The sequence below is a fragment of the Lemur catta genome, chromosome 18 (genome assembly GCF_020740605.2).
Source record: "Lemur catta isolate mLemCat1 chromosome 18, mLemCat1.pri, whole genome shotgun sequence".
NCBI lineage: Eukaryota > Metazoa > Chordata > Mammalia > Primates > Lemuridae > Lemur > Lemur catta.
The window spans coordinates 32544952-32559472 of record NC_059145.1 but is presented as its reverse complement, the minus strand read 5'-3'; the positions used below and the strand labels follow the sequence as shown (position 1 = coordinate 32559472).

The following is a 14521-nucleotide window of genomic DNA, read 5'->3' as shown; positions in this document are numbered from 1 at the left end:
ATAGGATCATACACATGCTACTGTGTAACCTGTTTTTATCAAAATTGTTTATCACTTAATATGTGATAAACAATTTTCCTCATCAATAAGTATGTCAAAATAATCTTTTTTTTTTTTTTGAGACAGAGTCTTAGTTGCCCAGGCTGGAGTGTGGTGGAGCAATCATAGCTCATTGCAGCCTTGAACTCCTGGGTTCAAGCAATTCTCCTGCTTCAGCTTCCCGGGTAGCTGGGACTACAAGCACAGCTACATTTTTTAGAGAAAGAGTCTAGCTGTGTTGCCTAGGATGGTCTCAAACTTCTGGCCTCAAGCAATCCTCCTGCCTCAGTCTCCCAAAGGGCTGGGGATTACAGGTGTGAACCACCACACCCAGCCTCTATTCTTTTATTCACCAACATTTAAATTGTTTCTAAAGTTTCAATATTATCAGCAACACTGCAATAAACATCCTTGTTCATATATATTTTTCTGAACTGTTATTTCCTTAGGATAAATTGCTAGGAGTGGGATATTTAGTTACAAGATGAGCATGTTTTACATAATGGTTTATTATACCAAAATGCCCTCCATAAAAAGAGGCACCAATTTACATCCACTGATGGGCTTCAGTGGATTTTAATTCTTCAGAACAGAAAATAAATGTTTGGCTCTTTCTGTTCCTAGCGCAGCCATGGCCCGAAGTCCCAAGAAGCATCTAAAGCGTGTGGCAGCTCCAAAGGATTGGATGCTGGATAAATTAACCGGTGTGTTTGCTCCTTGTCCATCCACTGGTCCCCACAAGCTGAGACAGTGTCTCCCACTCATCATTTTCCTAAGAAACAGGCTTAAGTATGCCCTGACAGGAGATGAAGTGAAGAAGATCTGCATGCAGCGGTTCATTAAGATTGATAGCAAGGTCCGAACTGATATAACCTGCCCTGCTGGGTTTATGGATGTCATCAGCATTGACAAGACTGGAGAGAATTTCCGTCTGATTTATGACACCAAGGGTCGCTTTGCTGTTCATCGTATCACACCTGAGGAGGCCAAGTACAAGCTGTGCAAAGTGAGAAAAATCTTTGTGGGCACAAAAGGAATCCCTCATCTGGTGACCCATGATGCTTGCACCATCCGCTGTCCTGATCCACTCATCAAAGTGAATGATACCATTCAGATTGATTTGGAGACTGGCAAGATTACTGATTTCATCAAGTTTGACACTGGTAACCTGTGTATGGTGACTGGAGGTTCTAACCTGGGAAGAATTGGTGTAATCACCAACAGAGAAAGACATCCTGGGTCTTTTGATGTGGTTCACGTGAAAGATGCCAATGGCAACAGCTTTGCCACTCGGCTCTCCAACATTTTTGTTATTGGCGAAGGCAACAAACCATGCATTTCTCTTCCCCGAGGAAAAAGTATCCGCCTTACCATTGCTGAAGAGAGGGACAAGAGACTGGCAGCCAAACAGAGCAGTGGCTGAAATGGTCTCTAGGTGACATGTTAAAAGGGTGTTTGTAGTTAATAAAAGATTAAGTGATAAAAAAAAAGAAAAGAAATGTTTGTTTTAACTTTTTCCTTTATGATAGAAAATATGGAGATACACGAAGGGCTAATACACCTATATTTAAACCAGCAACCAGGCTGGGCTCAGTGGCTTATGCCTATAATTCTGGCACTTTGGGAGGCCAAGGTGGAAGGATTGGTTGATGTCAGGAGTTAGAGACCAACCCGAGCAAGGACAAGACCTCCATCTCTATAAAAGATAGAAAAAAAAAAAATTACCTGGGCATGGTGGCTTGCACCTGTAGATCCAGCTACTTGGGAGGCTGAGGCAAGAGGATCCCTTGAGCCCAGGAGTTGGAGGGAGTTTGAGGTTGCAGTGAGGTATGGTCGTCACACCATTGCACTCTAGCTGGAATGAAAGAGTGAGACCCTGTCTCCAAAAAAAAAAAAAGAAAGAAAGAAAAGAAAAAAAGACAGCAAGCAAAAATGTATTGTAGAAGTGTCCCTAAAAGCACTGCAAATAAATCCAGTTGAACTCAATTCAAAAACAATTTTTAAACACCCACTATATGTAAAGATGGGCCGAGATCAGCCTGAGCAAGAGCAAGACCCCGTCTCTACTAAAAACACAAAAATTAGCCAGGCATGGTGGCGCACACCTGTAGTCCCAGCTACTCAGGAGGCTAATGCTAGAGGATCCCTTGAGCCCAGGAGTTTGAGGTTGCAGTGAGCTATGATGACGGTGATGCCGCTGCACTCTACCCAGGATGACAGAGCGAGACTCTGTCTTAAAACAAAACAAAACAGGCTGGGCACGGTGGCTCATGCCTGTAATCCTAGCCCTCTGGGAGGCCGAGGTGGGTGGATCGCTCGAGGTCAGGAGTTCGAGACCAGCCTGAGCGAGACCCCGTCTCTACTAAAAAATAGAAATAAAATTATCTGGACAACTAAAAGTATGTATAGAAAAAATTAGCTGGGCATGGTGGTGCATGCCTGTAGTCCCAGCTACTCGGGAGGCTGAGGCAGTAGGATCGCTTAAGCCCAGGAGTTTGAGATTGCTGTGAGCTAGGCTGACGCCATGGCACTCACTCTAGTCCAGGCAACAAAGTGAGACTCTGTCTCGAAAACAAAACAAAACAAAACAAAACAAACCCAAAACTATATGCAAAGATGGGGCTAGCTGCTGTGATAGAAAAATGAGAAGCTATGGACCCAATCTCAAAATATTCACAAGACAATTTCCCTGGCAACAGTGATTGATTTATCCTCACTTAAGCTTACATGATAAGAATGGACCCCAAGAGACTGCTCCTAAAAGAGCACTGACTCCTACATTATTTTTGGTATAAAACTCAAAGAGATAAGTGAAAAGCAAGTTTCCCTTCCATTCTTGTTCCCCAGATCCCTACCTCCACTCCTAGTTCCACTCTCCAGAAGTTACCACTATTACCAATTTCCTGTATATGGTCCCAGAAAATGCTCTGTATTGAGGCATATGCTGTGCAGGCAAAAACATGGATTGTCCACTTATCTCTTACTCATTTAAGCAATATTTTATACAATAGTATTGCATTTATACACAAATTTGCACATGGATCTTAAAAACATACATTGGAGATTGTTCCATATCCATTCATAGAGAGCTACTTCATTTATTTTTTACCTGGAGACAATTCTGTATCCACTCTTATGAATCTACTTCATTCTTTTTTTACTGCCTACACAACATTCCATTGCATGAATATATTTAACTAGTACTGTATTGATGGTTGGTCCCAATATTTTACTAATACAATGCTGCAATGATTATCCTTCTAGAGGCTGAAATCCTTTTGTAATAAGAAATGATTGTGTAAAGTTAGTCATGTTTGGCTTCAAATAAGTTAGTAAGTACTTGATAGAGAAAATTGTTGGGCTATATTGAATATTGAAAAGTATAAAGTGGCTGAGGGTCAGGGTGGGTCATGCTTGTAATTCCAGCACTTTGGGAGGCCAAGGTGGGAGGAATGCTTGAGCTCAGGAGTTTGAGACCAGTCTGGGTAACATGGCAGGACATTGTCTCTACAAAAAATAAAAAAATTAACTGGTCCTGGTGGTGTGCACCTGTAGTCCTAGCTACTCAGTAGGCTGAGGCAGGAGGATCACTTGAACTGAGGAGATGGAGGTTGCAGTCAGCTAGGATTGTGCCACTGCACCTCAGCCTGGGTGACAGAGAGAGACCCTGATGCAAAAAGAAAAAGTATAAAGCATTGGGGAGGAGGGAGCGATGGGAAAAGGGAAGATGTTGATCAAAGGGACAAAATTTCACTTAGACAAGAGGAATACGATTTAGTGATCTATTGTACAGAATTCTGACTACAATAAATAATAATGTAGTGTATATTTCAAAATTGCTAAAAGAGTATATTTTAAATGTTTTCACTACAAAAAAAGATAAGTACGTGTGTGAGATATAGATAAGCTAATTAGCTTGATTCAATCATTCCATAATATAAACATGTATGAAAACATCACATTGTACCCCATCAATATATTATTTTGTTAATTAAAAATAAAATTTTTAAAAAGTATAAAGCATTAAATATATGTGCTGTGTCTGAAATACGTTTCCTCAAATAACTGTTAAAACAAAAGAAAAGCGGAAGAGCCAAGAGGAAATCTCCACCCACTTAGACTATTCAGGAGGAGTAAATATTAATATATCCAATGTCTTAGCAGTTCACAGTAAAGTTTTGTCACAGTAATAGTGAGGATGGAGAGAGTCCATGTCTTGGCACTAAAAATTTCCCCTAGAGATTTTGGATCTAGCAATATGGACATACAAATATTCATTGGTCACATAATTCATCAAAAGGCCATTGGACATACAAGCAGAGGAGCACATTTCCTTTTGCCCTTCCCATTGACTTTTTTTTGGAACTTCATTTTGAAATAATTACAAATTTAGAGAAAAGTTTCAAAAATAGCACAAAGAACTCCCATATATCCTTTATCCAAATTCACTATTTTTAAACGTTTTGTCTCATTCTCCCCTACCCCATATATTTTTTCTGAATTATTTAAGAGTGGGTTGCATACATTATGCCCTTTTATCCCTTAATACTTCAGCGTGTATTTCCTAAAAGCAAAGATATCCCACTGATTTGGGGGAGAGAAATTGACCTGGCCACTTCCATCTGCTCTTGTGTAAAATCATGAACTGAATTCCATAGCAGCTATATCTCATTGCTAAGGGGCTCACGAAGACTAATTTTCCTGAATGTGCACTCAGTAAGTAAGCTGATGAGTGGACAGGTAATGTTTTTGCCTGCTCAGCTATCCTCCCCACTCCTCACGGCAAAGGCTTTAGGAAACCATCCCTTTTCCATTGGATACAGAGTTAGTGGGACTGTCCTTTAAAGTGCCCCACCTCCCTGGACTTGAAATAAACATGTAACTCGACCCAGGTCAATCAGCTTCTCTGGGGTATTTGAATCTTGAAGAAAAGGGCTCAAAGATTTAAAAACGGGTGAGCTGACACCTAAAGGTGGTGCACTGAGGAAGTTATTTAATGGCTCTTACCACTTAACAGATCTGCTTCCCTGATATTTGCTGCTTTACCATTTTCTTCCATTTTCTGTGCCACCCTGTGTTTTTCCAATAATTTCCATAAACTTAGGTTGATCAGGGTCAGTTTTTGTTGCTTGCAAAAAGAGCTGATTTGAAAAAATTTTGCTTTCAGAAATACTGGCCCAAACAGAACTGTGACTTAGATTGTATAGAAAAAAGTTGGCCCTGGGTACACCCTTCCCTAATGCTTAATGTGGCAGTGCCTTAAAGGCTTACTGCTCTGCTGTTTAGTGTGGCTAATGCAACCTTACTTTCACACTACCAGAAGTGACCATTCCTGGAAAAGCAGAGCAGCCCTTCTGCTACTTGTAGCTCTTAGAAATGTCTCCAGCAAAGGGGCACTGTCTTAGTCAGTGGTTATTTTAAATCCATTGCCCCAGACTGCTTCATCTGGGTGGCAGAGTGATGAAATACAATCTGACTTGAGCACAACAGCCCATGGTGGGCTCCCTGCCTGACTGACACTAGGGCCTGCTGCCAGGAGGAAGTGAAGACACCACTCATTGTCTTTCCTGACGATCTGTTCCTGACTTCCTGAGACTCACACATGTGAGAACACATTGATGTCTCCAGAATGATATTCAGACAGTGTAGTCCGAATCTACATTTAGGAAAAAAAAATCTCCGTAAAAGCATAATCACCTGTAAAAAGGTTCCCAAGCTCATGTTGAAAACAGCTGTTCCTTTCCTTCTCTTTCTTTCTTTTAAAAAATATTATTGTGCAGAGCAGTTTAGCTTCTCATTAGCTGCTCAAGAACCAGATCTTGGTTTATCTTTGTATAGCCAAAATTCCAATCATTTAATAAATATTTATGTGCCTGCTATGTGCCAGGAACAGTTAGGTGCTGGAGAAACAACAGAAAGCAACAACAGGGGTCTTTACTCTCACAATGCTTACAGTCCAGAGGGGAAACAGACTTTAACCAACGTGTTCTACTCATACTCCATTACAAATTGTTACTAGTGCCATAGAAAAGTACAAAGATCTGTGAGGGAGATTAAGAGTAAACTGTTTTCCTCAAAACAAATAGTTTCCATAATTCCAAGTAAATTTCATAAAATGACTAAAGGGCAATCCCTCCCTTACCCTATTAAGTCTATAAATGGTCAGTAAATATACCAGTCCAGTCCCAATCTAAAAAATCACAGATCTTGTCCTTCTTTCAGAGCAAAATCTAGAGGTTCTGCCTTTATTTTTTCAATACACTAATCGTTATTCTTTTCAAAACTAAATTGAAGAGAAAAATCACTCAGCAAAAAATCCTAAAGAATAAAAGACTACCATTTCAGAGGCAAATACAAATAAAGAGGTATATTTGTTTTCTGTGGCTGCTGTAACAAATTACCCCAAATTTAGTGGTTTACAACAATATAGATTTATTATCTTATAGTAGTTCTATAGGTCAGAAATCTGACTTGGTCTCACTAGGCTAAAATCGAGATGTTGGCAGGACTGAGTTCCTTTTTGGATGCTCTAGGGGAGTATCAGTTTCCTCACCTTTCACATGTCCAGAGGCTGCTGTCATTCCTTGGCTTATAGCCCCTCTTCTTCCATCTTGAAAGTCAGCAGTGGGTCGAGTCTTCATGTCACATCTCTCTGATCTACTCCGCCTCTCTCTTCTACTTTTAAGGACTCATGTGATTAAAACAGGTCTACTTGGATAATTCAGGATAATCTCCCTAGCTCAAGTTCTGTACCGTTAATCATCTGCAAAGTCTCCTTTGCCGTGTAACATGACATATTCACAGGTTTCAGGAATTAGTATGTGGACAACTTTGAGGGGCCATTATTCTGCCCTACCATAGGAGGCATGGAAAATATTCTTGTTAAGAGTGAAAAAAAGTAGGGATGCTTTATTCTATTAATGTATGGACAAATCAATTGGTACAAGGTGATGTCATTTTTCTGTATAGCACCAAATTGCTTACAGTGGTCATCCCTGGGCCGTGGAATTATAGGTAATTTTTCCTTTTTTTTTTCTTTATGCTTCTCTGCTTTCCATGTTTTCTACATTAAAAAGAAAATACTTTAAAGAATATATTGTGGTTATTTAGAAGAATGTCCCTCTTAGTAAATGCATGCTGAACTATTTCTGGGTAAAGTATCATGATATCTGCAATTTACTGTCAAATACTTCAGAAAACACACACATAAATAGGTAAGGCAAATATGACAAAATGGTAACAACCTGTAATCAAAGAGCTGTGTAAGTTTATGTTCGTTATAATTTTACTTCAATATTTCTGTACGTTTGGAATACTTTATAATAAAAAATTCAGGAAAATACCAAAAAAACACAATTTTAGTGGACACAGATTTTATATTGATTTAATATTATTGTCATTATCATTTTCAAGAGTAACTTCAGAGTCTAAGCTACAATGAGAAGTTACAAAATCAAGGGATGTTTCCTTGTGTTACCATCTTTGCTGCCCATCCTGAGTTATCATATAATTAGATACTGCGAAATGGGGAGATGGACTTGTCTGGTTTCACTAACAGGGTCTCATTTCTCTAGGGATACTCATTTCAATAGCCTACTAATTTCTCCTACAGCATTTCACATGTCATACTTGTCAACATGCTGGACTTGCACAGAGGAGACTGGGTTCCCTAAGCAGTATGTTCAAGGCAGGACTAGCTATATAATTTGAGGGGCCCAGTGCAAATGAAAATGAGAGATCTATTAAAAAATTACTAAATATTTCAAGAGAGCAGAGTTCTTCCATGTGTAGTCTTTCCAAGCGCAGGCCCTATGTACAGGTGATCTGCTCATGAAACCAGCTCCGTACAAAGCCTAGAGAAGAATCCACAAAGGAGACCTCCTCCTCCAGCCTTATATGCTGGGCATGCTTAAGGGGTGGGGGTTGGGGAGCAGCAGGCCCTCCAGAGTTATTTCACTGTATGGGTCTCTTTGCTCCATTTCAACATGTCCTACTAGGAATCCTGAAGACCAAAGATCCCTGAGAAATTTATCAATTTTCCAAAACATAGCCATTCAGTGAAATGCTGATGTCTGACAATGCTGTACAGTAGCAACAATGCATTTTTCTGAAATAAGAGCTTCAAGGAGCTTATTAAAAGGAAACACAAATAACTATATTAAAAATGATTATTCAAAATGTCACAGATTTCCCAGAATAAAGAATATTCTTGGCCAGGCACGGTGGCTCATCCCTGTAATCCTAGCACTCTGGGAGGCTGAGATGGGAGGATCGCTTGAGGTCAGGAGTTCGAGACCAGCCTGAGCAAGAGCGAGACCCCGTCTCTACTAAAAATAGAAAGAAATTATCTGGACAACTAAAAATATATATAGAAAAAATTAGCTGGGCATGGTGGCGCATGCCTGTAGTCCCAGTTACTCAGGAGGCTGAGGCAGTAGGATCGCTTAAGCCCAGGAGTTTGAGGTTGCTGTGAGCTAGGCTGATGCCACGGCACTCACTCTAGCCCAGGCAACAAAGTGAGACTCTGTCTCAAAAAAAAAAAAAAAAAAAGAAAAACACCTGGAAGAATATAAGTAACAAACTGTTAACAGTAATTAGCACTGAACTGGGTATTTGTGATGGGGCTAGAGAAGACTTTTACTTTCCTTATTTCTGTTTATTTGAATATATGCAATGAGCATGTATTTCTTTTATCAATGAAAAAAATCAATAAAGATATTTTTTAGAAAAAACCCTGCCCAGCACATATTTTGGATCTAGCATGGTGACTTAGGATCAGTCACTAAGATTAAGATTCTTAACCAAGAGTCTTAATCTTTGAGCCTGAGCCTCAGTATCCCTATCTATAAAATAGAGTTAATGCTTAACACATAGGCTGGGTGCGGTGGCTCACGCCTGTAATCCTAGCACTCTGGGAGGCCGAGGTGGGTGGATCGCTCGAGGTCAGGAGTTCGAGACCAGCCTGAGCAAGAGTGAGACCCCCGTCTCTACTAAAAAAAAAATAGAAAGAAATGATCTGGACAGCTAAAAATATACAGAAAAAATTAGCTGGGCATGGTGGCGCATGCCTGTAGTCCCAGCTACTCGGGAGGCTGAGGCAGGAGGATCGCTTGAGCCCAGGAGTTTGAGGTTGCTGTGAGCTAGGCTGATGCCATGGCACTCTAGCCCAGGCAACAGAGTGAGACTCTGTCTCAAAAAAAAAAAAAAAAAAATACTTAACACATAGAGATGTCATGAGGAAATGTCAACCACATGGCAATATACATTCAATAATGGTTCCTTCTCTGAGCCTCAGGGTCCTTGCCTATAAAATGAGGAAGCTAGACTAGTTGTCTATGATCATTTCTAAAGTTAATATTCTGAGAGAAAGAGATTGCTAAATGAAAAATAAATGTCTTTGCTTGTCTTCAGGTAATTATTTTTCTTTTATTTCCTGAAGAACCAGGTAGCCAAAAACAGATGAGCAGTGCCTCTGGAATGTCTGAGCCTCTCCACCCTGGGCACCTGGGAAATGACAGGGTATTTCCACTCATTAGAATCTCCCTGACGAGCAGAGCCTTCCTTAGTGGGAAGAGGATCAAACTTCAGTTTTAATAAGCTAGTGTATGCCATTAAAAATATTATATATTCTCAATTTTGATCTTTGTGAACTCTTTCTTGGCTTCCTTTTTGATTGGTTTGTTTACCTGGATTTGCAATCCAGATTCTCTGCTTAAGCAGTTACACAAGTGTTCCATAATTTATTGTAGCCAATGTATATACCATTGGTTGAAGTCCAATTAGATCATTATCAATTAGACGGTTGCATATTAACTGAGTTTACAAAGTTGTCTCCTATACATCTGAAATACCAATAATTGCCCATCTTTGATGGTACTAGGATGATAATTTTACAATTCTCTCTTTGCTTTTGTAAGATTGAAAACTAGCCTGGATCATACCAGTGGTAATACTTAGTCTATAAAAAGGTAAAAATTTAAAAAGGGGGAGAGCGCCAACACCAGGAAACATTGCCATTTCAAATTTCTCACAATATGACATGTTTTTTACTTAATTAAAATTTTGTATGGATACAGAATCATAGAGAGGAACACCCACATGGCTTAGAATTCAAAATATCTCATGTATGAGATATCTTAATTTAAGCCTTTTCTGTGCCTACCAAGTACCAGTGGGTGAAAAATGCCTTCAATGCCATTTTGGCATTTCTAGTGCCCCATGTAGCTTGGTAGGATTCTGTATCCTGCCAGGTTAAAGCAGTCCCAGCTTTTCTTGTAGAAAAAGCCCACTCTGTTGATTGAACATTAATTTTAAGAGACGTTATAGTAGAATTCTATGTAAAGAGGCATTTTTTGTTTCTACATTTATGATCCAAGTTTCTCCATATACAAATTAGAGACAAGACAACTTGCTCCTTACTATATGTGGAAGGCTGGGAGAATTCTTACTGTTAGCAATAATAATAAAAGTTAACATTCTTTGAGTGTCTATTATTTTCCAGGCATCATGTTTGCCATTTTGTCTGGCATTATTTTACTTAATCCTGACAAGACTCTGTGAAGTATTATCTACTTTTTTCAAATGAGGAAATTGAAACATTATAGACAAGTTATTATAAATAAATAATTTAACATCTACAGTGCCGGTAAATGGTGATGCCATGTCTGATTTTAAAACCTTGACTTTCATTACTCTCCTTTGACCCTCTCATTCAAAGGAATGTTCTGGAGTCTGCTGCATTGTCTACAAGTCCTTCAGCAACTGAAACCACATTTCTGTCCCTCCTCCCCTCCCCTCTTTCCCTTACCCTTTATTCTCCAGTGATACACACCTTCTTGCAATACCCTTAAAGTCTTGTTCTCTCAAGTCCCTGGGCCTTTGTTGGTGATGTTTTCTTTCTTTCTTTTTTTTTTTTTTGAGACAGAGTCTCACTCTGTTGCCCAGGCTAGAGTGCTGTAGCATTAGACTAGCTCACAGCAAACTCAAACTCCTGGGCTCAAGTGATCCTCCTGCTTCAGCCTCCTGAGTAGCTGGGACTATAGGCATGAACATGCCTGGCTAATTTTTCTACTTCTTTTTATAGAGACGGGGTCTCACTGTTGCTCAGGCCAGTCTCAAACTCCTGAGCTCATGCAATTCTCTCCCCTCAGCCTCCCAGAGTGCTAGTATTACAGGTGTGAGCCACCACGTCCGGCTGATAATGTTTTCTTAACTAAAAATTTCTTTATCCTCCTAGTACCAGACTATCTGGCCTATACCTACTCATTTTTCATGTCTTAGTTTAAACTACTCTTCCATGTTCCCATTACTCTTGATATACTCCATTATAGCAAGGATCTTACTGTGTCATCACTTAAACTGAGCAACCTGAAGGAGTCTTTTTTCCTTCATTATTGTCTTTCCAGGACCTTCCAAAGTATCTATTTCCCAGTAGGTATTCAATTAAATATTTATAGAATGACTGTATGAAAGAATCCATAAATGACTTGTAAATTCATAAACAGAACTCATTAGGAATTTGTGGAAGGTCCCATCTTACTTTATTCCATATAAGGCTAAAAGTCACCAGAAGTGAAAACTTTTCATCCTCTCATAATAAAGTTTTCCAGCATATCCTTATTTTTCTCCAGAATAAAGTACCTGGAACACAATAGTAGTGCAATACATATTTGCTGAATTGATGAGGAGCTCGAAAAAAGTGTATAATGTATTTATAATATAAATGTCTATTCTCTCCAGACTCACTTTGTGTCACTCCTACTTTATCCTCTAATAATGTGTAACAATGTATCATTTTCATTCATGCATTAGATATTTATTTAACCACTATTATGTGCCAGGCACATTGGGGCACTGCTTAAGTAGCTTTATTCCTTTCCTTGCTGTCCTTTTTTGTAGAAATTTACAAACCCATTCAGCCAATACCATATTTTTTGTGTTTTTTCTATCTTTCTTCATTAGATTTGCTTACCTTCCCCAGAAGGCTGTCCCTGACCCCTTTAGCACCTAGTGCTTGCCTCTAATTTAGCCCAGATTACATCAAACCTTATCAGTGTTTGTCACCCCCTTCCCTCCTTCCCTAACCCACAATACTGTTATGCTCTCAGAAGGCAAGGATTAAGGTTTGGTTCATCTATGCGTCCCCAGGGCTCGGCACAAAACCTAAAACAGGGCCCCAAACCTGTAAGTACTGAAATGAATAATATTAATTGGTACTCTTTATGAACAACATGGATTAACACTTTGAAGTCTCACTACAAATGAATTAAGTATTATCTTCATGTTATAGATGAGAAAAAGAGGCCTGAAAAAGTTTAGAAACTTGCCCAAGGTCCCACAGTGGTGGAGCCTGTTTCCGCAGCAATCTGAATAATGAAGTCACCATTGCTTCTAAATGAATAAGACTTCTTCCCACCATCCTTTCTCGAAGTTTTCGTTTAGCTTTTGCAAAGTCTTTCCTTCTTTAGATGAATGACTCCTCATCTACCTTAATGTTGTGATTGGGGGTAATACCCCTTTTTTTCATTTTGGAAACTGTTCGACCTCTCATTGGAAGCAACACAATTTTAAACTTCATGAACTCTCTCACTCCTTTCCGGGCAGAATCCATCGGGGAGCCATGGGGAACATGATAGATCCAGTGACGACTTATCATTCGAAATGCAATGAAGGAACTAAGGGTCTTTCTTCAGGAAGGAAACGCGGCGAAGAATTTAGCAAGGGGAGGATGGTCCTTCTGTTAGTTGCACAAATCCTCAGACTTGTGGGAGTTTTGTGGCTCACACCTAAGGCGGCTGTGGGCGACTCTGTTGCCCACAGCTAAGATGGCTGCGAATGAACATCTCCTTTGGCTGGGCCGGTACTTTTGCTCGCTAGTATTTTCAGTGAGAACCAAAGTGAATAAAATTTAGTAAAATTTGACATCTTCTTAGTAAGAAGGCAAAACAGGAAGTTGGCACGGTCTGTTTAAAAAGTTACAACGGCTCAAATTCCTTCTTGCCCTTAACCAAAATGGTCGTCAAGGTTGTTCTGAGGTTTGAAGCTTCTCGCCCTTAACTAAGATGGCGCCAGGAGACTAGTTAAAAATTAGCTTGCCCTCTTTTCTGCCCTGGACCAACACGGCTTCCGCGGCGTCGTTCACGTGACATCTCCGGACTACGGCGCGGGAGAGGGGGTAGGAGGGCCCTTGAAGGGTGCGCGTTCCCGTGGCGGTGCACCCGGTAGGTTTCAGTCAGAGTCACTATGGCGGCCGGCGCTGGCAAGGTAAGCTGAGGCGGCGGCGGCGGCAAGGGAGGCTGGACCCGTCGTGGCGTCCCGGCTCCAAATCCCCTCAGCCAGTCTGCGGAGCGGTCGGCCGAGGTTGTGGCCAGCGGCGGGGGGCTGGCGGGGGGCTGGCTGAGGGAACCGGGGCTGAGGCGGGCGGGCACAGGCGCCTGACGGCCGTTTGTTTTGATGTTTTCCCTACCAGGTCGGAAAGTTTCCTGCCTCGTCGGGCACAGCCTGAGCTTGCCGCACCGGCCGCGCGTGGTGGAGGCTGCGGCGGACCCAGCCCGGGCCCTCGAGGCCTCTGCCCCAACCTCCGGGCCAGTCTCCCTCCCCCACCTCCTAGTCCGCCGGGAGCTGCGGCCGCCGACCCTGAGATGCGACCCTCGCGGGGGCGACCCTGAGGGGAGACGGCCTGTGTGCTGAGCCGCAGCCGGGAGTCCAGGGACCAACTTCCCGCCGGCCGGGACCCCCTAGCCTCCCCCGGGTCGCGCCTTGCTCGGTGCGCACCGGCCTGTGGAGCCGGGTCCCCGCCCTGGTCGCGGGGACGCCCGCCAGGTGCCCGGGAGTCCCGACTCGGCTGCTGCCCGCGCCCCTGCCGGCCCCCACGCCTCGCGCGGAGGACCCCAGTTACCGCCGCCCCGGCTCGTGCCAGGCCGGGGCCCCCGTGCCCCCTCCGGGGGCGGCCTCCGCGCGGCAGGGGCAATGCAGACTGTCCCGCTGGCCGTCTAGACCACCTCGCCGCCTCCCTCGCCGCCCGCCGGTCCACCCCGGGCGAGGACGGGTAGTGACTGCTCAGAGGCGCTCGGCTACACCTTCCCTCGGGCCGAAAGGACCTTCCCGGCCGCTCCGAACCGACCCTTCCTTCATGCTGCAGTGCTGCACCGTTTCCGCCACCGAGAGGGAAAAGCGGCCGCGGTCTCAAACCAAACACAAGAATTGGTGTGTGACTCATCTGCTTGGATACCTCCAGTCCCCAAACTGTCTTCCAGGAGTTTTCTTGTCCAGAGCTGCCCGATGTTTGAGCCTTTTCTTCCCAGAGAAGAAAATGGATTGAAAGCTTCCAGTTGGGGACTTTTTGTGATTAGGGCGCTGCTGGGTTGTAAAGGAGGTGATGGGGCTTGCGCTGGCTTGTCTTCCCACCCAAGTGAAGAGTTGTTGATGTTAACTGGTTATGCTTAGACAATGCGCAGTTTGTTTTAATTTAAAATTTCGGAGG

General features: G+C 42.3%; 1 protein-coding gene across 1 annotated transcript; it reads left to right on the top strand.

Annotated features, from left to right (window-relative positions):
- The first annotated feature begins 651 nt into the window (after window positions 1-651).
- On the top strand, window positions 652-1513 carry LOC123623361 (40S ribosomal protein S4, X isoform-like). Its single transcript, XM_045530434.1, has one exon. The coding sequence runs from the start codon at window positions 671-673 to the stop codon at window positions 1460-1462; it is 792 nt and encodes a 263-aa protein (XP_045386390.1). The 5' UTR covers window positions 652-670; the 3' UTR covers window positions 1463-1513.
- The last annotated feature ends 13008 nt before the right edge of the window (window positions 1514-14521 follow it).

Excerpts from the sequence above, each read along its gene's own strand:
- LOC123623361 (XM_045530434.1), top strand. The coding sequence starts at position 671 with ATGGCCCGAAGTCCCAAGAAGCATCTAAAGCGTGTGGCAGCTCCAAAG.